The sequence below is a fragment of the Anastrepha obliqua genome, chromosome 2 (genome assembly GCF_027943255.1).
Source record: "Anastrepha obliqua isolate idAnaObli1 chromosome 2, idAnaObli1_1.0, whole genome shotgun sequence".
In the NCBI taxonomy this organism is placed as follows: domain Eukaryota; kingdom Metazoa; phylum Arthropoda; class Insecta; order Diptera; family Tephritidae; genus Anastrepha; species Anastrepha obliqua.
Window position 1 is genome coordinate 10,550,632 of NC_072893.1, and position 24,088 is coordinate 10,574,719.

Genomic DNA, 24,088 nt, shown 5'->3' on the forward strand with positions numbered 1-24,088 from the left:
AATATGTCGAGCCAGGCTCGTGAATAGATCGTCGGGTCAAACGTAAATATCACAAGCCAAGGCCGTGTACAGATAGTCGGATCAAACATAAACATAACGAGCCTGGGTCGTGATTGAAAGTTAGTTTCTATTTGTACGCCACCAGAGCTAGTCACGAGTCTCATGATTGCTTTTACAAAGTAATTTATATTCTTCTGATCTGTTTACCACGCGTTGACGCGTAACACTTGGGACCGAGTTTCGTCGAGCTAAATAGCACGGCAAGGGGTTAAAGCAATTTTATAGCTTATAGCTATCTTATCACCTTCAAACCCGGATCCCAGATATGGTACACTGATGAATCGAAATTAGAAGATGTTAGAACAGGGGCGGGAATCAATTGGCCCAAATTTAAAAAAATCGATTCCAATGGGTCTCTTCTAACCAATTATCTTCCAGGCAGAAATACATGCCATTGAGATATGTGTAAGGGAATGATGAGAGGAACTGACATTTACATACTTTCAGATGGGCAGGCGGCTTTGAAACCCCTGCTATCAACTACAATCACCTCAAAAATGGTATTTGACTGCCTGAACCTTACTTATATGCTAGATAACTTCAACGCATTATTATTGGGTTGGGTTCCTGGACACGAAGGACATGAAGGAAACGAAATAGCGGACCAACTAGCAAAAAAATTGGGCAAGCATGCCCCTAATTGCTCCTGAACCTTTCTGTGGACTTACAAAGGGCCACATCAACGAAATTCTCAGGAGGTGGGAAGTGAAGCCGTTCGTTGAACACTGGCGAAAATCTATCGGCTCGCGACAAGCGAAACAATTCCTAACGCCGGACAGAGGAATTTCTGATCCTACTACTTTCACTTGGCAGAGTGGACTTAAAACTTTTAATTGGTTGCCTCACAGGCCACTGTAGCCTGAGATATCACTTAAATCTGCCGAATCTGCCGTTTCTGTGAAATGGACATTGAAAATTCAGAACACATTCTTTGTAAATGTCCTGCACTAGGCAGAAAACAGCTATAGCATCTTGGTGGTATTGCTGTACCACCATATAAACTATGGAACAATAAACCCCAGAATGTGCTAAAATTTTTAAAAAGCCTAAAACTATAGGGTACCTCAGTAGGCTTTGCACAATAGATCTAATAATAGCTTATTAAATTTTAGTACAGTAAAGCAAAAGTTTTTCAGCTGCAGCAAATTCCCGTTGATTTTTTATATTGGGTTGGCAACTAAGTAATTACGGAATTCACTCATAGATGGCTTAAGTTGAATTTTTAGGGTTGCAGACGTAGTACAAATGTAAAACACATTTTGTTATTTGTTAGTTGGTAATTCAGCTGTCAATCAGTAAACAAAGTTTTTTGATCAGTTCCGTAGTTTTCGTTTGGCGTTCGTTGAAAAAATGGAAAATCAAAATGAACATTTTTTTCATATTTTGCTTTTTTATTTCCGCAAAGGGAAAACCGCCTCGCAAGCTCATAAAAAGTTATGTGCTGTTTATGACGAAGCCGGTTTGGTTTGCCGAAATTGGTTTGCCAAATTTCGTTCAGGTGATTTTTCCCTCAAATATGAAAAACGCTCTGGTCGTCAAGTTGAAGTTGATGACGCCCTAATCAAAGCAATAATCGATTCGGATCGTCACAGTACAATACGTGAGATTGAGAGAAGCTTCACGTATCACATACACGCATTGAAAATCACTTAAAACAACTTGGCCATATTCAAAAACTCGATAGATGGGTTCCTAACGAACTGAAAGAAACGCAACGCACTAACAACTGCGATTTGCTAAAGAAACGTAATGAAAATGATCAATTTTTAAAACGACTGATAACTGGCTATGAAAAATGGGTGGTTTACAACAATATCAAGCGGAAAAGATCGTGGAGCAGGCCAGGTGTACCAACTCAAACAGCATCAAAAGCTGATATTCATCAAAAGAAAGTTGTGTTATCAGTTTGGTGGGAACAAAGGAGTTGTCTACTTTGTACTCTTACCAGCCAGCCGATCCATCAATTCTGATATCAACATTTAACAACTAACGGAATTAAACAATGCAGTTGAAGAAAAGCGGCCCGAATTGACAAATCGAAAAAATTCGAAAAAATTATTGGAGCTTCGTAGGGATGCTTTGCCTCATCCACCATATAGTCCTGACCTTGCACCATCTGATTACTTTTTGTTTCGATCTTTACAAAACTCCTTGAATAGTAAAAATTTCAATAATGATGATGATGGCAAATCGTACCTGATTCAGTTTTTTGCTAATAAAAACCAGAAGTTTTATGAACGTGGGATTATGATCCTGCTTGAAAGATGGCAGCAGGTCATTGATCAAAATGGTCATTGATCAAAATGAGCAATACATTACTGAATAAAGTTACTTAGTTCCATAAAAAAATTGTGTTTGATTTTCTAAAAAAATCCACAATTACTTAGTTGCCATCTAAATATTTTCCCTTTTATGATTCTCTCCATACGACAATTTTTTTTTGTGTATGGAGAAAATGCAAAACACTGTCAGGTTCATTGGATACTTGGCTGTGAAGTGTTGCCTTTAGTTTGCCATTAGTTTGTGGGAGTGATATGAATATATGCGATATAGAGTGCAGTATGCTTAGGGTCATTGTCTTGATGGAATACCCAACCTTGCCCAAGACCCAAACATTCTATTGATTGATGGCTTCAAATGTGGGTCCAACATAAGGATACTAAAACATAGGTTGGGTTGTTTAGGTTTAAGCGGTTGTCCATGGCCCATTATGATGCCACTAGCCATTATCCCTCCTAAAACTAATGTGTACTTTTCAAAAATTTTGTAAGATCCTTAATTTCGACAGAGCCGAGATCTTTCAATTCATTAAAGAATTGTCTACGTCTGGATAGAGCAGGACAGTGACACAGCAGGTGCGGGATCGTCTCTTCCTCTACCTCTTCCTTGCACACCCATTCTCTGGGCCTGCCTACCGATTAGGAAGTGCCCCGTAATAACTGAAATCAGTGTGTTAAGACTGTGCTTATCTTTTCTTAGTAGAATTTCCGTGCGTTTAGGATTGAGAGTCGGCCACAACTGTCGGGTGATTTTGCAAGTGGCTTCATTACGCCATCTTTCATTCGCTACTTTTACAATTTCTTCGAGGATACGTAGTTTACATGTTTGCAAGGGTATACCTACATCATTGTCTATGCACTCATCAGTCAATTTGGTACCGATTTTCGCTAGTTCTTCGGCTCTGCAGTTCCCCTCAATGTCACAATGGTCAGGAACCCATGTTATCATTAGTGGCATTGACTCAGCCATCTCGTTAAGAGATGCGCGGCATTTCATGGCTTGTCGACTGTTTTGTAAACTAAAACATAAGAAATTTTTAATTTGCACATACAAGCAACAATGCAAAATACTTTTGAAAGCCACTGTACATATATACATACATATATGGTAATTATTTAAAGCATCCTTTACATTTTCTTATTTCTTTCTTCTCATTCAATCCGGAATATTGTTGCTACCCATATATCCCACAATTTATGAAATTGCCTTGAACCCAATCGAATATTTATTAATTGCAAATCTTTATTTGTTCATGCGCTCAAATATTTCATGGTATTGTCATTTATTAGCATTAATTTTCTTATCTCCTGCGTGTGAGCCTTTCGCAAATAATCTCATTTATGTAAGTATATATATTTGTATGTGTGTAGGCAAACAAAAGAACATCTGCTTTTCAGTGCCCATCTGGGCGTTCACCTTAAACAATTCTATGCTGTTCAATTCAATATCCTGTTGATAGCTCTAATTTTTAACGCTATTGACTGGTTGAGAATATGAGGACATAGCTGACTGTCTCAGTGCTCTTTTCCAATGCTCATTTCATTTTTCTCTGCCACAACCACTTCTCCCCCTCTACTTTTCCTATTCGTAATTAGGCAGCAGCCGTGAAAAGGTAGGCAAATGCATTCCTTGCGCTGAGTAAATCGCGGAGTTTCAAATTTTCATTACTGCAATCGACTGTGATATGTGCGGTGTGTTTGGCTTTATACGGCAGTGCATAAGCAGTAGTCGTTAGTAAAAGGTAATGATGTTTGCTTATGGTGGTGCTGTTTGAGGCCAGCTGGCTGCGCGCTACCCTCCGACCGGCGACTGCCGTATGTTAGTTGTTACCGCTGCACCCTTGCGTTTGTATATCCTGCACATATCCCGTGCGTTCCCTATTTTGCACTGAAATGTGACAACATCGCATGAATCATACTTTGCTTGAGCATTTGCTGGCTCGCGAGAGTGCGCCAACAACGATATTCCCATGAGTTTGGCTGCATGCAGCAGGGCAAAGCGAATAATTCGCTGATATGAAATGTTATTTACGAAATTTCATTATATTTATTTATTTTATTTCTTCGAATCAACGAAACGTGAATGAATGAAGTTGTGTGCAACATGCAATGCCACACCGGTTGGCAAACAGACAGCTGGAGAAGCAAACAAAGACGACGTAAAAACAATAACATCGGCAAAGTGGAGAAAAACAAAGTAGGGGATAAACATTGCAAGGGCTTGTTGTTGCGGTAGCAAACGAAAGAAAAATCAGTGAGTATAACCAAAAATCAAACTGAAAAAGGGGCCCGGGCACCAAGTTTGCTAGATGAGCGGAGCAAAGCAGGCGCGCATGGAGACGTCAATCCTGTAATGTACTCTTAAACTTAGTTTCTTTTATTTTATTTAACTTTTGGCTAAATAATGGCACGAGCTAAACTATTGTGTGGCCATGACCGAACCAGTCGAAGTTGAGTGACAATTTTGTCTTGTGATTGTTTCGAATTTCACCGCTGTAATGAATTTGCTCACTTAAGCACACATTTCTTTGTGTAACTGTAACATTTTGCTTATAAGGTTTTAAGTTACCGGCAAAGTGTCCATTCCTTAATGTTTTTAAGGTTTCAAGTTTCAAATTATAGATACGAGTATACTTTGTTTTATAATTGAGTAGCCCCTGTTTGTTTGGTTGAGATTTTATAGGAAAATTTGTAAGTCGTCAATTGGAGATAGCCAGCGGCTTTGTTGTATAAATCTAAATAGTAACCATGACTGAGCAATGTTAGTCACTTCGTCTATTATTACTCTCTTCTTTATAATTAATTATACAAATAAAACAAGAAAAAACACTATTTTTTTATGAATTTTAATTCACATCAAAATAAAAACTAGTTTCATAATCAAGCATTTTCAGTACTTCTAGCGTCACAAAACCTTCAAATACGACGTTTAAAATTGTCTCAGTCGAACTGACTACCATTGGCCGTAACGTTTAAAAATTTTTATTAGTTACTTATTTTATTAAATTTTACATTAAAAGTGCCCGGTGGCTTAACCCCCTAAAGTTAATGGATTTTTAGGATTTTTTTAAGGTAAAAAAATGTTCAACGATATAGTCCGGTCAATTTAGACATTCGAAGCTACTAAAATTCATAACAAGCTGAAAATGGATGAAATTGTTCAAAACATATGTAAAAACAAAATTTTAAAGCTCCCAATCGATCCAGCCGGGGGGAAAAAATTGACTCGAAGTCAAAGGTTAAAAAAATTGGTTTTTCGTGAATTTCTCGAAAACGATCAGTTTTATCGCAAATTAACTCAGACAAAAATTGTAGATCATAAAATTATCTACAAAAAAGGGATCAATGATTTTTTCCCTAAATACCACCTTTTTTAAGCAGTTTTATTAAACCTTTTGGCTTATACCACTAATATTCTTCAAAATAGGACCCCTGAGCGTCAATACACCGTTGGTAGCGGTCCTTCCACTGCAGGAAACATTTTTTAAACTCATCCGCTGGAATCGCGTTCAATTCGGCTGTCACAGTTTCTTGGATCGCCTCGATGGAGTCGAAACTCCTCCCCTTCAGCTTTCTTTTCAGGCGCGGGAACAAGAAGAAGTCCGGAGGGGACAGGTCTGGGCTGTAGGGGAGGTGGGGAAGCACCGGAACCCTCATCTTGACCAGTGCGGAGGTGCAGAGGAAGGCGGTGTACGCCGGCGCATTGTCGTGATGAAGGGTCCAATTGTTGAGGACGTCGGGCCGAACCCGGGCCACGCGGTTTTTCAGCCGAAGGAGCACTTCTTTGTAAAATGCCGCGATTACAGTGCTTCCTGGAGGTACAAACTGTTTAGCTTTACGCAAAATTTGATCGAGTAACGTTGCTCCAACGATCGCTGCATTTTCGCCACTGCAAAATCCTAACACACTTTTAAAAGAGCTTTTACGCGCGGAGCGATGTTGACTGCACCGCTGTTGCCAGTGAACTGGGACCGGTTTCTAGTGGAAGGGGAAGGTCCAACGATCATTTTCCTCCACCAGCTGATTCGGTTGATCGCTTGGCAGACGCTCCGCGCGGGAAGGCTCATTACTTTTCAATCGAACCCTGTATAACGAAGTAAAGAGTTGCAACTGATTTTCGACGACCTTCACTGAATTCGTCGGTTTGTATGGTGTGAAAAGAAGTGGTGGTATAATAATTTTAGTTTATCGATGAGTACTTGCCTTATTAATCAACGTCGAAAGTCGTAAAAAATAATCCCGCGAAATTGTTCTCGTTTAAATTCCATTTGTTTTGTCGACATGAATATTTAAAACCACTGCAGACAACTCGAATATGGCTCACATAATAAAACATTCTGAGTGGCTTTATGGTGAAATATGTCAAATATGCAATGAAAACGTTAGATGGCGCCCTAGTAACATTAGCAGTGTTCAAAGCAAGAAATTTATGGCAACTCACGTAAAATTTTTCTTGAAATTCGAGGAATCGAATTTTGTTTTTTTACTTTGACAACGCTTACTTTACTTGAAACAACATCCGAAATCTATCAAAAATTTAATTTACGCTTAGATATTTACAAAACGGACCGCATTTCGCTCGAACAAAGTAGGGAAGTATGGAAAATATGCGATATTTTTCGAAAATTTAATAATCAGCCGCAACGGTGGTGTCAATTTGCCGCTTAGAAGGTACGTCTGACTCCATTTAATTATTATTTGGGGGCGCCGTTCAGTTTAAATTTTACGCCAACCAAAATTCAAGAAATTTAAATGTTACGCCAACCAGAGACAAATCGAGAAATCGCCATTCATGGGATAAATATGTGCCGACACTTGTGAAAAATGGGACTGAAGGAATGCACCGCTGTGGAAGTCATTCTATGCCATTTTCTCCGATTTCATCATCATAATTAGCATATTTTTTTAAGGTTTTTGAAATATTTGAGATTTTCACTTGAATTCATTTTAGGGTAAATTAATAAGAAAGTAAGCTTTGAAAACATTGCACATAGTAATTTAGAGTTGATACTCCCTGTATCGGGTGTTTTTTAGCTGCTTGAGAACATTCGATATTGATAAATATGGTTTGATAGCTGATTGTGATGACATTTGTGTTCAGTAAGGATTGCCAAGTCTACATGAATTGTTTAACACCAGAACAAGGCTTACAAATTGTGGAAATTTATATTACACACTGGTATCATCATCGATCCTTATTTCTTTGGAAATTAGGAAGAAGATACCGTTACGGTGAATGGTGAGCGCTTTCGAGCTATGTTGACTGAATTTTTGTTTCTGAAAATCAAACAGCTAAACGTGAACGACATTTGGCTCCAACAAGACGGCACAACTTGCTTTACAGCGCGCTTAACAATCGATTTGTTGCAATATTCAAGCCATCATTGATGCTATACGGCAACATTTATTTGAAAAAGTAGTTAAAAATTGGATAAAAAAATGCATTCCAACAATTTTTCTGTTCTGTAGTATTTTAAGTTCTCAAGCTCTTAAAAAAGTATTCCATATAAGCACGATCCGATTAATCACTAGTAAAGTGTACGCCCAAGGGCCTGTCTAAAAAAAATTAAAAAAAAAACAAAAATTAAAAAAAATAAAAAAAAAATAAATAAAAAATAAAAATTTTTTTTTTATTTAAAAATAACAATTTTTTTTATTTAAAAATAACACGAATTTAAAGGCATTATAATTCGAATTTAATTTCTGTCAACAAAAAAAAAAATTAGAAAATAAAAGGAGTCTTAAGTCCAAAGGCCTGTCTAAAGGCCTGTCATTGACACATAAATTTTCTTATCGAAAAATGAAAAAATTTAGAAACAATACAAAAATTACGTGTCTTTAAAAACCTCTTCTTAAGCGCTTTTCGGCTGAATATAGTCGTACTTTTTTTTGTGACAAGTGTAAGCAGCTGACAAACTTACTACTTATGCGCGTTAACTGTACAAAATTCGTTGTAAACGACTCATATGAGGTCAGAATATGCGCATACGTGCTTTTTTTATCGCACGCCTGTCCAGTTGTCCGTTTATTAATTAACATAAATTAACAATTAAAAGCATGATACACTCATGAGGCGCAATCAAACACACTTACGTGGATGTAAATTTTCACAAACGCTTACTCATTCACCTATTTACTCATTCGAGTTGTTAGTGGGTGCCTGCCCACTGACTCGCCGCAACATGGCGATCCTGCACTTAGTTCAGTACAAGCAAGAGTACATGCATACATGCATGCCTACCTATCTATGTTCATATACCTAAATGTGTGAAATACAGGCCTGGTAAATACATTTTGCCGCACTTCCGTGGCTGACAGTCATAAAAGGCAATCAACCCCTGAATTTAGGCGTCAGCTGCCCGGTGGCGCATGCGCGGGTAGTTCCAACAGCAACAAACTCATTCACTTTATTTAATTTCCTTATCCTTTGCACTAAGCGTAAATTCTTATTTATAAACTTCAGTCAACTAAAAGCCAACAAATATTACATCAATCACTGTATCGATTTCACTTTGTTTTTCAAAGTTAAGGGTAGAGTATCATCAAAAAAGTATTATAGTTTTATTAATTAAATTGAAAACATGTTGCGATCGTTTAAAATGCAAAGGAAAACAAAAACAATCAATTTTTTCCAGTGCCCTCCTACTGTGACTCCGTTGCAGTTAAAAGCCTGCATAATTAGGGGCGAAAATATCTGCCCTCTCATCTCTATGCTTGAGCGTTACGCATATTTCCTCACTTCATATCGTTTCGCGCTGTTACTCCTCCTGGCCTGCCAATCAGCAAAACATCCCTTTGGTCCAATTTTTCATGTTCACTTCCACGCGCGCTTAATCAATTCTTCCGTTTCTGTGCCAAAATTCCTTTTTTTTCTTCATGTAATGGTGTAAATTTAATTTGTGGTTTATTTAATGCAGCCACTGGGGTAAACCAGTACCCATTCACGGAGGCGCATTAGCTGTCTAAATAGCGCGTGGTATTTGAGTAACTGTTAAACTAGCGGTAATTGTGTTGCAAATGGATTATCTTGCGATTATCGACAGCTGCGTTCTGACCTCTGATTACGCCATTAACAACACGTTTGTTGAAATAAACAATTTTTTTATCCAAAAGTAAAATTTTGTATATCTCAGATGCACCACTGCAGTGTTGTTTCTGGTTCTGGCTAAGTACACGACAAAAAGGATTTTGCGCCGTGGATGATGAATTCTTTTTTCAATCTGAAAGCAGTGACTATTTACTCTGACTATTTATAAAAAAAGTTTTTTTTTCTAATTCAGTTAAATTTTTTCATGAAAATAAGCATCAAGCAAAGTAAATCAACAATGCATGCCACATTGAAACAGTCCGCAATGTTCTTGTCAAAGTGCAATTCACGCACACCAGCGGCCGAACACGCACCCCAGACCATCACTAGACTGCATCTCCTTATTGGGTCCTTTTCAAATGTTTACTCTCCCATCTAACCCAACATTTGTTGTATTATCTTTCGTCCGCGAATATCACGTCCTCTCAGAATGACACATCTTTCCCAATGTCACTGCGAGCAAACTGCAGTCGCAGGTTTTTAATTCTCTTGTTATCCAAGGGCTTCTTTCGTGTCATTCTACCATGTCGGCCAAGGACTCTTCGAATGGCAGATATTTTTTTATGAGGAGTCTTCATGGCCGAAATAAACTCTGAGGTTTGCCATTGTCTGCCGAGGTGCGATCGCTGTTAGAAAAAACGTTCTCTTCGTTTTCGTGTGTTACGGAGATTCGAACCTACGTACTCCGCATGGTAGTCACGCACCAACCGATTCGGCTACGGCGGTCGCAGAGATACGTTTGTAAAAAAGCTTCCGCAGCGGCCGGATTGCCATTCTAAGTCCCAGGCAGACTGCACTCTGGGCTCTATCTTCCTTTCAGGTTGAATCCTCAATCCTCGGCGTCAAGTATATATATATATGTAGGTTCCACGTCACAAGTGTATAAATATGGAGGAGACAGCGGATGGAAGAAGCTAAAAAGACTGCGACATCAAAGTAAATAGGACCTGAGCCCTTGCCGGCGAGAGCGGGACAAACACCTACTCCTCAAATCCTTAATGAGTATATGGCAGTGGGATTTCCGGCAAAGGACTAGAAAATCGAAAGCAATCGGAACGATCTTTGTCACTAAGTGAGGATACGATGACTCTTAATCAATACTTCTTTGAGTGCCTGGTGGGTCTTACTTTTGTTTTTTGTCGAGTCAAACTAGCAAGCTCAGCACTCAGACAACATTAAGTTCATTGTACTGCACTCGGGTTTTTTAATTCATTTTCGTTAAATCTACCCGACCTCCAAAACAATGCAAATAAATCTTTTGGTGTCAAGGAGCCCAAGTGGTCGCTTCTTAACAGCGAAGGTCGGGCAGACGCACAAAAAGTGGTCCGCAGTCTCATCCTCCTCTCCACATAATGCCTACCTTTGCTGACAGTCCCTTCTAGGCATTAAGAGAAACTGCGACAGTCGATCGGACATGACAGGTAACATCAGCTTTGTTCATCTGCAGCCTTTCTCAGCCTGACAAGCTTGCTTGTGGGTTGATGTAACCCGTTTGCTAACCGTGGCTTTGATGGCTGCTGGAGAGGGTGGCAGAACGGGCTCCGGGCCAAAGAAGTTGGCCTCAGAGCCCATCTTAGCTTAAGTGTCAGAGATATCGTTACCCGCGAAACCCACATGTCCCGGGACCCGTGGTAGCATCAGGCTATTATGTCTACTGAAATAGTTCAGCCTGAATTTACTGGACTCAACTACCCTTGAAGTGGTTGGATGGCTGTCTAAAACCTTGAGCCCAGCTTTGCTGTCGCTGCAGACACATACGAGTATAGATCTGCCTCTCTATCTGTTTTCCACAACACAGTTCATTGCTTCTCGAATAGCAAACACCTCCGCTTGAAACATAGATGCGTATATTCCAAGAGCAAAGTGTTTAAGTTCTTTAGAACCAGTTTAATTAACCCCCGTAAACTTATAAGCTGGGAGCAACCCTGGTTGGCTCTTCGCCTGCTGTAGCATATGCCTCCAATTGTCTCGGTTTCGTACCTGTGACCTCTATATCCGAAATCTCAATAGACCTGCGTCTTTCACTACATCGTCTATCCATCTAAGCGGCGGGCTGGGAGGATGGCATTCATTAAAGTCTAACTTAATTCGAACCATACTTCAAATCTTTTAGGGGAAAAGGTAAGCAGGTAGTGTTGGCTTCGTCCTCAGTTTTTGAATAGTGTGGACCAATACAGCCTCAAGTATAAACACCACGTTGATCAGTGCCTTTTACAGTACGCATTTTGACCCGTGAGATACTTGGCAGAACGGTTGCTATCCGAAATATGATAATTTGGCTTACTAGTTCACGTACCCTTTTCTCCAAAAATTGAACTCTTCGTGATAATTGATTTTGCGGTAACAAACCTCCTTCATCTGCCGTTGGATTTTCAGTCGATTCCACTCAGTACATTCACCAATGACGCAGATATGGGTCCAAGGGTTCAAATACCTGCAGCAATTGGATCTTCAATGAGTGTAGCCCAAGAACTTCCCAAAATATCGATGAATTGAAATAATGTTGAATTGACGAATATTAACCGATCAGCCGCAGATGGGCACTCCTCTCTACAAATTATTATCTTCATTTTATTCCTTTCAGTTGAAGACATGGCTTTAAAATAGTTTTAGAAGGTTTCAATTCGTCGTTAAATTATATTTGTTACATGAAATATTATACGTTGAACTCTACACCTGATACATCACTCTTGAAAGACATTTCCTTACATACATAAAATAAGATACTCGTACACTATGATTCCATCCTATTCACCAATTTATTTATCTCAAATCTCCACTACGTAACGACTGCTGCCTGTCGAACTTATCGAATAGTAACTGTTTTCTAGAAGAAAAAAATCTAATTAAAATATTTGCAAAGTTCCCTTACATACGTAAAGCTCCACACTTACCATCGTCACTATCGAACGATAAGAATTTGTCATCGTCTCGTGTCATTGAACGTCGATTGCGCTCAACATTTCTCGTATTGCTGCTGTCCTGCGGTCTGCGTTCCGGTATGGGCGTAGTCTCGGTTGATCCAATCAAGCTTGAGGGATACTCTAGCGGCGAGCCATACTCGGAGCTCGCACGACTCAAACTCAAATTGGAATTGTTGTCGAAGTTTAGTGTTATTCTCGGTATTTCATGGCATACTTTGGTTTGATTACCATTTCTCTTCGCGTTACGATTCATTATAACCGTGTCTTCTTCTTCTAAAAGCACGCGTTTCTGCTTTGTTACCACATGTTTTGAGATCGCCCCTAAGCTCTCCGTGTCGGATTCCAGTGAATAAGTTCTCGGTGTATTCGTTGGTGTAATATCACGCTCGGTGTTTGCATTAAATGTGTCCAAATTCTGTTCACTATCGTCATTCTCTTCTAAATCATCTTCGTCGTCGGAGTATTCCTCGGACTCGTCGCGCGTTAGTCGTCTTTGTATAATGCGCGGTCGTTGTACCACATTGGATTGTGGAGTTTCGAAGCGCGAAATTAGCTTATTGACCTTGCCTACGTCAGAAGGTTTCACCTGCTCGTTGTATGCCAGGCGCAGAGATGAAGTCTTTACTAGCGGCTTGGCGATACGGTTCATTGATGGTGTGCGATCGGGTATGCGTGGTGGTTGCGTTGGTTTGGTCGGTGGCATTGGTGGCTTCATAATAGGGAGAGGCGGTGATTCTTCGATCGATTTTGATGTGATTAAAACTGATTTTCTTAATGGCAGCGGTGGCGGTGGTGGTGACATCGATGGAGGTGGTGATGGTGCCGCAGACGGTGGTCTATCGTCATCATCATAATCCTTACTCTCGTCGTCGTCGTCGTCTTCATTTTCATTTAATTTGTTACCCTCATTTTCATCTAAGTTGGCAATAAGACTTTCGTTGCTATTGAAAAATTGTCGCCCTGCCACTTGTGGTAGTTTAATTTCCTCCTTTTCATCGACATTCTCCTGCACTTCCTCACATTCTTCGCGTATGACACTCACTAAAATCTTTGTTATGCGCGAGGAGTTGTCGTCGTCGGCGGCAAATGGCTCTTCACTGCTATCCTTCTCAAACGAGGAATCAATGTGTCTTTGGGGTACTCTTAATACTGGTTCATCGCGCAACTCATCCTCGAAGTCATCGAATGCTGCATTAGCTCCGCCTTTACGAACGCTAGCCTCGAATATATCGATGCTCTTTGCTTTATAGAGCTTTTCCTCGCAAAGTGTATGATGCACCTTCCACGGCTCTTCGTTCTCGTCGATGCTATTGAGTATTACCGCTGATGCGCCTTCCACTGAACCTTCTTTGTTCTGCTGACCGAGGTGTTTGGTGCGCGCGGAGGTATCTGGTATCCAAGAATCCGAGTCGGAATTGGAATCCATTGACATTTTGCGTGCGTGCCCACGTGGTGCAGGTAGTATGGCTTCTGCGGATAGGCGTCGCTTACTTGGTGGTGTTATCTCTAGAAAAGTGGAAATGATTTCATTGTTTGGTATCCATTCAGCGCGACTGCTGCCCGGACTTGGGGTGCGACTGGCTCGTGGTGGCTTCTTTGGCATATCATCGTGTATTTCCTCTATAATGGGTGTCGTTGGTGTTGGTGGCGCTGGTCGTGTCACTGCAATAATTAGTGTTGATTCAAATTGATCCGAGTGATCTTGGTGAATAAGTACGCGTGGATACTCGGTGTCTATTTCAGAATCCAATGACTCAGTGAGTAGATTCTTGGTAGTCCAAATTGCGCGTGTATGCTCTATTTGGGTGCCGTCGATTTCATGTTGAATATTCTTAGTTTCCTCCACACGCTCATCTCTTTCTGGTTGTTCCTCTTCTTCTTCAGAATCGCTAGGTGTATCGTGCGCCGCAGCGCGCCTTGCAGCAGTACGTGGACGCACATAGACTGTGCACTCATCATCTGACTGCTCTTCGTCTTCCTTTGCGGATTGTTTGCCAGCATCCCGCTTGATTGCGCCACTTTCCTTTTCGATATTCTCCTGTGACTTGTGGAAAAACTTAATATTTTGCATTTTCTCATTCACCTTCTTGAGTGTGCGTTGACGCGCCTGCTCAAAACGCTCTTCGAAGTTCACAGTCTTGCGTGAGTTGCCATCTTTTGATTTGCCCGTGGGCGTGTTGTAGGCCTCGTCTTCCGTGCCATCGAGATCATCTGTCGAAGTGGCATGTTTGCGTTGCCGCATATTGCGTAGTTTCTTCATAAGATTGTCCGAGCGCTTCTCCTTATCTCCTTCACGCTCGGGCGACGTTTCTTCACCGGTTTGCGCATCGGCCTCACTTGGTTTTCGTTTGAAACTCTTCTTCCACGTTTGCAATTTATTTGTGATAACGGCGCGTATGGGCGAGCGTTGTTCTTCGGTTTTTTTGGGCGATGCTTCATCGAGATTCTCAGTGGACGCATCGCGCGAAGCAAATTTGCGTAAGCGCGCAGTTAATTTTTCCCTGCGACTAATTTGTTTTGTCTCTGTTTTAGGTGTGCCTTCACCCTCGGTTTCATCTGCGGCGTTTTCTGCGGTGTTACCACCCTCTGCTTCGTGTGTACGCCTTATAGATTTCGAGAAACGTTTGATGTTCTGTTTTAAGACACTAAGCGGATTATCATTTTCCGCAGCAACTGTTGTTTCTGGTTTCTCCTCGGATTGCTGTGGTGATAGTGGCGCACGACGTTTCTTCTCACCCAACTTTTCTGGCGTTTCCTCGCTGCGTTTGCCCAGGCTACGCAATTTGGCAAGCGCCTTAACGCGTTTACTCTCTGGCTCTTTCGGTGCGCTCTCCGGCGAACTTTGTACAATTGCCTGTTTCTGCTGGTTGCCCCTATGCACCGTTGGCATTTCTTCGTCCTCATCCAATTCATTGTTGCTTTCATCGGAAATGTACTGCTCGAGTGGTGGATTGCGTACTCTGGCGAAACGCGTCGAAGCGATGCCTGGTTTGCGCGGTGGTGGCGTAACATCCATTCCGCTCTCGTCTTCGCTGTGCTCACGTGCGTGCTTGCCTTGTTCGTTTGCCTCCTGTTTGGGCGAATCATTCGAGCTCATGCTGCGCTTACTGTTGTCTGTATCCTGTCGCGAGAGTTTGAAGTTAAAGCTGTAATTGTCAGCAATTTTACGATCACGTCGTTCCTGCTCGGCAAGCTCGCGTTCACGGTCCTCGTTGAAGCGCTCCACATACTGATCCACCTGAATGATATCCTTGCGCACCACAGTCTTCTTGGCGAATATGTGACTCAGCCGGAATTCGGTGATATCTTTATAGCCTTTCTGCAACTTCTCGGCTAGCGACATTTTCGCAACAGTTGCCTCAGCATCGCGTTCACTCGTTACACCATTAATGGGTGTTTGCGTGGGACTTAAAGGACGCGACAAATGACCAGATGACTGAAATTGACGTGGTGATGGATAATCATCATCAACGCTGCATGCGCTGCGATAGGTGCCACGTTGCGAGTCGCCACGCGTTTCTTGATGCATTAGCGACGAAATGGTCGATATGCGACGCGGTGAATGATTTATAAAATCAGCAGGCGGTATGGACGGCCGCGTCGTCAACTGGTGGGATGGTGACTGCTGTTGCGGTTGTTGTTCCTTTGTGGACCCTTTGCTGCGACTAAGGTCCTCGCGCGACCGACTGAATATGCGACGCGGGCGCAATTTCGGTAATGACTTTGGCAATTTAATTTGTGGCATTGCTGGCATAGCAGGCATTGAGGGAATTCGTGCTGAAAAGTGGTAAAAGAGAATTAATGAGCGAATAAATAATTTAATTGATGGATTTGTGTATGAGTGTGTGTGTGTGTGGGTGTGTGTGGTTGCGTGTTGGTGAAAGAGGAATCGCCACAAATGGCTGACGTTTGCGAAAAAAATGCAAATTGATGAAGTATTGATTTTCAGTGGCATTGAATGTTGCAATAATCGACCCATAAGCGCAGAGACATGCACGACAGGGGTGCGGTGTAAGTGGGCGGCTGCACTAAAGTGCATGTGTATAAGTATGCATTTATGTATGTATTAGTAGTACGTACCCCGCAAGCTGCTTACATCGATATTCTGGCACAAGTTTTTGAAATCCATGTTGGCAATTCGAACTGCAATTAAAAGTCTAATTAATCCTTTAACTAAACATTTGTTAAATTTTTTCACTTACTTTTGGGTGCCACGCTCTTTACTATGAACCCTACTGACTACCGCACACACTTCAAATCACTAATGACAGCAAATACGTTTGGTTTTTTTTTTGTTGCCAATATTATTTTATTGTTAATATTTAACCACAAATTATTATTAATGCCATTTTTTTTGTTGCAATTTTTATCTAATTCCAATTTTCCAGCAACACTTTTGTGTGCTGCGTAGGTCTTTGCTGCCGTTCTGATTCGTTTCTGTGAGTATTTTGGCCGTCGTTTGACCGAGGTTTCATGCTAAAGCTTTCAAAGCGCATGTTTGTTTGCAACCCTTTACTTTCAGCGCTCAGCCGCTTTTGCCTAGGCTGTTTTCCACTTGTCTACTTTGTGCTAATTTAATTAACGTGTGCGTTTTTCTTCACATTATGTGCTTGAATTCTTCGTTCAAATGCATTTTCGCTTCTTTCATTCGCTTTCAGTTTCTTTTTATAGCTCGTAAGTCCATAAATAGGCAATTCTCTTCTTATGCCTTTAATTCTTTCACTGCTATATTTCAGCTGCATTCTATGCATTTCTCCTTCTGCTGATTTTTCATGCCGCCTTTTCATAAAAAAGTTGCCAACAACTACTTACCTACTTAGACAACATTTTTAATTATTTGCTTTCATAGTAATTCTATGGAGGCTTGACTTGCGCTGATGAGTAGGTTCAGTAACTTCTTTATTACACTGGAGTGCAGTTGTTGTTGCTGTTGTTCGAAAGACTTTGTGAAGGCGTGCAGTTTCTGTGTTGAAAATTTAAAGTAAGTGCTGACAAAAATGTGACGGGAATTGGGCCATAAAACACAAAATATTTATTATTCTAAGAAAATTGTCGTATTGCCCTGAAGCAACACGCCGTAGCCCAAAGGGTTGGTGCGTGACTACCAATCGGAAGTGCGTAGGTTTGAATCTTCATGCATGAAAGACGAAAGTGATAGAAAAAGTTTTTTAATGGCGGTCGCTCCTCGGAAGGCAATGGCAAACCTCCGAGTGTATTTCTGGCATGAAAAAGCTCCTCATAAAAATATCTGTCGTTCGGAGTCGGCTTGAAACTGTAGGTCTCTCCATTTGTGGAACAACATCAAGACGCCCACCACAAATAGGAAGAGGAGCTCGGCCAAACACCCAAAAAAGGTGTAAGTGTCAATTATACAAGTATATGAGACCTCCAACAGGCTGCTATCTACAGCGAGCCAGAGCTGTTGATGTGATAGGGAAGATTGATGGGATTTTGGTTGGTGCACTGCCCGAGGCTCTCGTAGAAAAGAGCACCCTTAATCGTCATTTAATCGACTAGCTCCAAACCCAGACTTTTACTGTGAAAGTGCTCAACATTCTGCTTCTCTGAAAGATTGGGGATCTTTCAGCTTCTGCAATGGCGGTTAAATGATAAGCCCAGCTTTTCCGCGTGTATTCTGACCGCTCAATGACCGGTAATTACAGCTACGAGTTTGGAAATTGATTGGCGTGGAGTCCTCCTTTCTGAGTTCTCCGTCTATTGTACTGGTGCTAAAGGGTTTTCGAAATAGTGGATGAACATATGGAGCTCCATCTTTTCTGCGCCTTCCTGAGAAATAAGTTGCGCAACTCTCCTTTAACAACAGTCAGGGGGATGCCCATGACCGGGTAGGAGTTCACTGAGACCATTTGAGTACCCTTCCTTGCAAGCTCTTCAGCAATTGCCTGGAACCCAGATCAGAAAAAAGTTACCTGCACACCCAAGAGATTTGACCTCTTTCTTACAAAAAATTACAAAAATAATAATTCACTGTGCAAAATTTTTTTTGGCTGACTGTATGCCAAATTAAAGTAACAGGCTTACAAAAAAGTCTCAATTTTTTTTTTTTTTTTTTTTTTTGTTTTTTTTTTTTTCAATATATAGTCTGTGTCAGAAGACAAGAACCGGTTTTTTTTTTGTTTGTAACTTCAAGATAGATTTCGTTCTGCTTTTTGCTGTGTAATAACCCCACTCAAGGGCTACTCTGGTTAGTGTCGCCCGAAACTTTCTCGTAAACGCAACCAAACAAAAATGAGTGAGAAGTACGCGAAGCGTTTTGAGGCGGTATTTTATGCACGTATCCGAAAGGGCCGAAATTTCCTTACACCGCGGCTACAAAAGTGATAAAAAATCAAAAAAGGTTGTTGTGATGTGGAATCAGTGATGAGTTGATGACTTTTCCGAGCGCGGCTTGAAGCGAGTGACGACAAAAATACAGGATAACGTATTCGTCCAACTTTTTAAGCGGGACCCTTCCTTGTGACTACGCCAAGCACAATCATTTCCTGCTAAAAAGGGAATAGATGTGAGTATCAACACCATCGAACGTCGACTGAAGGAGGCGAACATATCCTACCGTCCTATATCATCAAAACCACTGCTTTGAGAAAAACACATTGAGAAAGAACAAAACAACAAAATGGCGTCACAGTTTTGGACTGACCTTCCTAGTCCCCAGACGCCAACCCCATTGAAAATGTGTGGGGAACTATGAAAACGCATCTTGCCGGAAGGGCCAGTCCATGATTTAAAGCAACTGGTTCGTTAAGTTCGCAAAATCTAGTCCTGTTTGTCGACGAGTTACGCCAAAAAGCTGGTTCAAAGCATGAAGAAGACGCCAAGCTATACTTGACAACGATAATAATATACATAATATGTACATACTTGAATGTAAAAATTTTTTAAATATGCTATATCTTTTATACTTCATGAATAATCGCGCTTCCTTTTTTCTGACACGATTGTACATAATTTTTCAATTTACTTATTTTTTTCGTGCTTCTATGAGTAAAGCCTTCTACAAAAATATAAACCTGTGTGGAAAATATTACGTCCTTATTTGAACAAGTGATCATTAAAGGGTTAAAATATGAACGGAATAATTTCCAACTATTCTGATTTATATAATATAATATATATATATCAAAATACTAAAAATATATATGTACACATACATACAATTAGAACTATTACCACAATTCGCAATAAAAAAAAATATTTTTCTTCTCATTCCAGCTTGCACGCGAACATTACGACTCCATACATACCTTCCATACTAACAACACAGACCGAATGCTCTTGTGTTTCGTGCTTAAGTGAATTTTCTAAGCATTCCATTTCATATTTTATATTTCATTCTTTTCAATTTAGGTTTAATTTTCAAATTTATTAAAATTGCATAAGTGTAAAGCTATTCCCAAGGACGCTCATTTAGTGCCTAAAGCACTCAGACGAATTGAATTAGATTCGTATATGTAATAGGAGTATTCGTATGTACGTATGTACACACCAATGTTCATGCCCCTCACGTAATCACATATTTGCATAGACTGAACATTCCAGACAACGCTCTCTCGCAGGAGAGAAAAGAGATAAAAAACCACAACTACAAACCAGGGATATCAACAGCAACCTCCGCCTGCTCCAAGTGCGCGCGGGGCTAAATTACAGACACATACCGACACACCAGACACATTCAGGATGGGGCGGCTGTCACAAACGCTCGCCATCCTGCTGCTGGTGGCCGCTTTAGGCTCCATAACTGCAGAGAGTAAGTACATATAATAAATATTAGAGTAAATGTAAGGTATGTAAATTACATAAGTAAGATATGAAGTGAAGTTTGTTGTTTACGGAATAGGTTGTTAGGTGGGAGTAGTGCATGAATGTGTAGATGCCCTGTGGGAACATTGTGTTGGCGCTTTTTAGCTTGCATCACTAAGTATTTCCGACAGGTCTTTTGGGTGGTAGAGTGCTTACAATTGAGCGTTCGCTACTATTATTAATTGTGATCTATAGGTATTTACCATCCGCTTTCTAGATCAGCCTAGGAAACTTCTTACAGGGTTAATTCGGTGGCAAAAGCCATGCTTTGAAATTTCTTTTCAGCCATACAGGTAGGTATAAATGTTCATGCAATGGAGGAACATTTTAACAATATTTTTCTAAGTTTTCATGGCACAATTCCGAGTGACAGGGAATCTCTGAAGGCGCCTCGAAAAAAAGTTGTTAGGCGGTGTACATCTTAAGTCGCAACAGAATCGTCTGAAGCAAAATCAAAATGCATTTTTTCAAGGACTTCCTTCTCAAAGCATCCTTGGGAGAATTTGTTTTTTACATTTTCGGCAATACTTGGAGTCCAAAAAACTGATTTTCGCTAAAATGCTATGCTTATTTCTTATTGTAAGACTAATAGTTATTGTAAAAAAATCGAAAAAGCTCCCTGAGATACCTTGTGAATTATGTGTAAAAGTACTGCGCAAAATTTCCAGACAATTGGTCCAGTAGATTTCCAGTTGGGATGTACGCGCTAATGCTTTTTAATTCATTGTGATTGTAATTCATTACTTTTCCAATTTTCAAATAAAAAAAAAAAAGAAATAGAATTTTTCAGAAAAATGATTTTAAGTTTTGCAGGTAAAGAAACCCGACCTGGAGCCACAGACGCTCAAATACTGATAAGTGCGTCAAATATGCTCCAATCCTCGTTTTATCAATAAAATTCTGAACAAATTGAGTTAACAGTAAAATTTTATTAAATAAGCTTATAAAGTTAACCCGTTAATAAGCGCCTTAGTTATAACCTCCCCTTGATCGGAATACTTTTTTTCGTCTACCGTTACCTACTTTTCTCTAACCACTGCTGACTTTGTTTACGGGCCTCGCCATGATGTTCAATTATCCAGGTCTCATCTCCAATGACTACCCGACTCATCCAATCTTGGCGTGACTTCGGTTTCACTAAAAATTGAATCGCTATACGTTGCTTACACTGTGAGTCACTCTTTTTCACGACGCCGCTTAGAAGAATACTTTGAAAAATAAGAAAAGTATGCGCTTAAAACAAAACAACTCTCAACGACTTCAAAATTATACTGCAACCAAAGTAAGATCTTTTCTTTCCAGACCAGAGACACGAAAGTGTAACAGCTGCAGCAGAACTTATGCTTCCCTCATAAATTACTTTTATAACCGCAAATAGTGGATCTTCTGCGTGCCCAATCAACATCTATTAACGTTGCAGCCCGGAGTAGGCTTTAGTCCCAGCAATCTTCCTCTATTCAACACGATCCAGCGCAAGAGATTTCTAGTTTTTGACGCGTTGATGTTTTGCGACTTACAATATCTTCGCCATTGCAGAGTCTTAGATTGTACCTGATTCTGTACTCGCCATCTTCTTCGCGTATTGGACCAAATACTTTACGGAATATTTCGCACTCAAATATTCTTAGGCGCTCCTCGTTTGCAAGAGTCAGGCTCCAAATTTCTGCGCCGTAGGTCAGCACGTGCCGAATGAGCGATTTATAAATACCAAGTTTGCACCTACGTGAGAGAGATCTTGATTTCGGGAGTTTTATGTTAGCGTATATTTGGTTTTGCCTTTGTTTATTACCAGTCCTACCAATCTCGCATTTTTTTCTATCGCTGGAAAGATGTAATCTAGGTAACGTCAATGGCTACATCGTCCGCGTAATTTATAGTCAGTGTGGTCCTGGAGAATAGGTGCCCCGATCTGCGTGCTCAATACATTCGCAAAAATTGCATACATTTCGTTGAGCATAGCTGTTCCAGCCTTACATATATGACGCCACAGTGCTATCAGTTCCCGAGTAGTGGCTGAATTACTAGAACTTATGATCATACCTCGCATTCCACACCTCTCATAACCCTCCAGATACTGAGCAGACTAATTAATAATTCGTTTTGGTTGCTATGGATCAGATTTATCGGATTCTACTAAAAAAATTTTCACTTAGAGTTTTTGCACCACGGTGACACTCCGATGTAAAAAATTTCCATGTTGCCTTTCAGCCAAGGCCAAACTGAAGCTAGTGCAGGAGGATACATACACAATATGTAACGAAATTAACGCGAGGGGAACTCTGGAACACCTAATGTGCCACTGTCCTGCACTTAGCACAACATGAGTAAACTGCTTAGGTTTCGCATCGTTTTCAACTTTAGAAAGTGTGGCACATCAAAAAATTAGCAGCCTACTTAAATTCAAAGCCTACAAAATCTAAAGTTCTTAAACTCTCCATACAAACACTTGGTATCACTATGGATCAATTTCTGGTCTATGTGCGATCTGTAGGATGAACCAGGTCTAACCTAACCTAACCTTTCAGCCAATTAAAGTTTGACCCAATTGTCTTTGAATCACATCTAATAATGTTCTGCCCATTCTTTTTTTAGTGTTTGACAGTGATCTTGTAGTTGCGTAAACTCCGCTTCTGGATACTTTTTCTACTGTTCCATCTGATCATTACATCGAAATCATTACTTTGAAGCGTCCGAACCAAACCTCTGGTTATAGTAATTACTTTTAAACTTGACTGGACATCCAATATTTTATTATTGACATGTTCCAATAATACAATACACATCGGAATTTAAAACTTAGTTAAGACTTCTTCGCGGTTTGCACTTCTATCTCATGGTCTTTTGCGCCCTAAGAAAAGATTTCCACAAATAATGGTTTCTTGCCACATATTAAGGTTCGTTAAAAGATTTGCTGATCTCCTTGATACACCTTCCCCAAAACAATTTAGGTTTGCTCCTATTTTTAGCGCCTTGTGGAGATCACTGCAAAGCTGAATGAGCTATTTTGTGTGGGGGGTTTTTTTTTTCGAAACGTGTGTTCGATCCATGTGTGCTTTCTACGCATAATTTCCTTTTCAATTGGTTTTTGTTTGGTTAATTGCCTCAGAAGTTGCTTAGAAATAGCCGATATTAGAAAAAACTTTTTCTATCATTTCGCTGCTTCATGAAAGGAGATTCTAATTTACGTACTACCGAATGGTAGTCACGCATCAACCCATTCGGCTACCGCCACCGCCTACTTGTAGTGATATTCATAAATTTTAATTATGTTTTACGAATTCTCGTTGTAGACGTATGCCTATTGTAAAGGGTGTTTGTTTTTAGAGGCGGATAAGATTAAATGAATTGAAGCAAGGAAAAATATTTTAATATTCATGAATTTGATTTTATTTGACATATCATTTTATGGTAGTAATGCTTGGATACAGTATCGGGCATGTGACTTCCGTAAAATTTTTATCCTTTCTTTATATATAGTATCAGACCTCTGGAGCAGCTCGAGTAGCTCTATGTTGGCAGGAATTTTGTTCACTGATCAGATGTTTGCTTGAAAATTTTGAGCTTTGAACAATTTGAGCAGCTAAACGAAAATTATAATTTTTATTTTTCGATATTCCTTTAGCTTACGAATGGCGTTAGCACTGTGCATGAATGATTTATAAAATTTAAAACAAAAGGTGCTAACAAAAGGGTCAAATAATACAAATTAGGATCGCTTAAATTACGCGAAACAACTCGATCTCGAACTTTTTTATAATAATGAACATTGAACTTGAACATTGAGATGTGCATGTGCGCGCAAAATAGAGAGCTCTACCTCCAGAGATTCAATTGTTTCTGGCTATCGGTCTGTGAGTTTTCATAACGTCAGAGAAAATTGGAGTAAAATCTTACGAACAAGGTGACCAGTGGTTCCT

General features: G+C 40.2%; 2 protein-coding genes across 3 annotated transcripts in view; one reads left to right on the forward strand and one right to left on the reverse strand.

The window, feature by feature from the left end:
- Positions 1-24,088, forward strand: part of LOC129237073 (neuroglian-like) — a 96,657-nt gene that overhangs the window by 50,817 nt on the left and 21,752 nt on the right. The window contains exon 2 of the mRNA XM_054871473.1: positions 19,719-20,118. Within this exon, the coding sequence (XP_054727448.1) occupies positions 20,049-20,118 (70 nt within the window). The 5' untranslated portion in view covers positions 19,719-20,048. The remainder of the gene's footprint in view (positions 1-19,718; positions 20,119-24,088) is intronic.
- LOC129239321 (protein PIP82) lies at positions 12,031-16,841 on the reverse strand. Of its 2 annotated transcripts, none has more exons than XM_054874756.1 (4): positions 16,553-16,841; positions 16,431-16,493; positions 12,321-16,127; positions 12,031-12,268 (listed from the first exon to the last, which is right to left on the reverse strand). In XM_054874756.1, the coding sequence occupies exons 2-4, from the start codon at positions 16,477-16,479 to the stop codon at positions 12,195-12,197; spliced, it is 3,930 nt and encodes a 1,309-aa protein (XP_054730731.1). In that variant the 5' UTR covers positions 16,480-16,493; positions 16,553-16,841; the 3' UTR covers positions 12,031-12,194. The 2 variants fall into 2 exon arrangements, with proteins under 2 accessions (XP_054730731.1, XP_054730732.1); XM_054874757.1 differs by having other exon boundaries at positions 12,031-12,253; positions 16,553-16,840.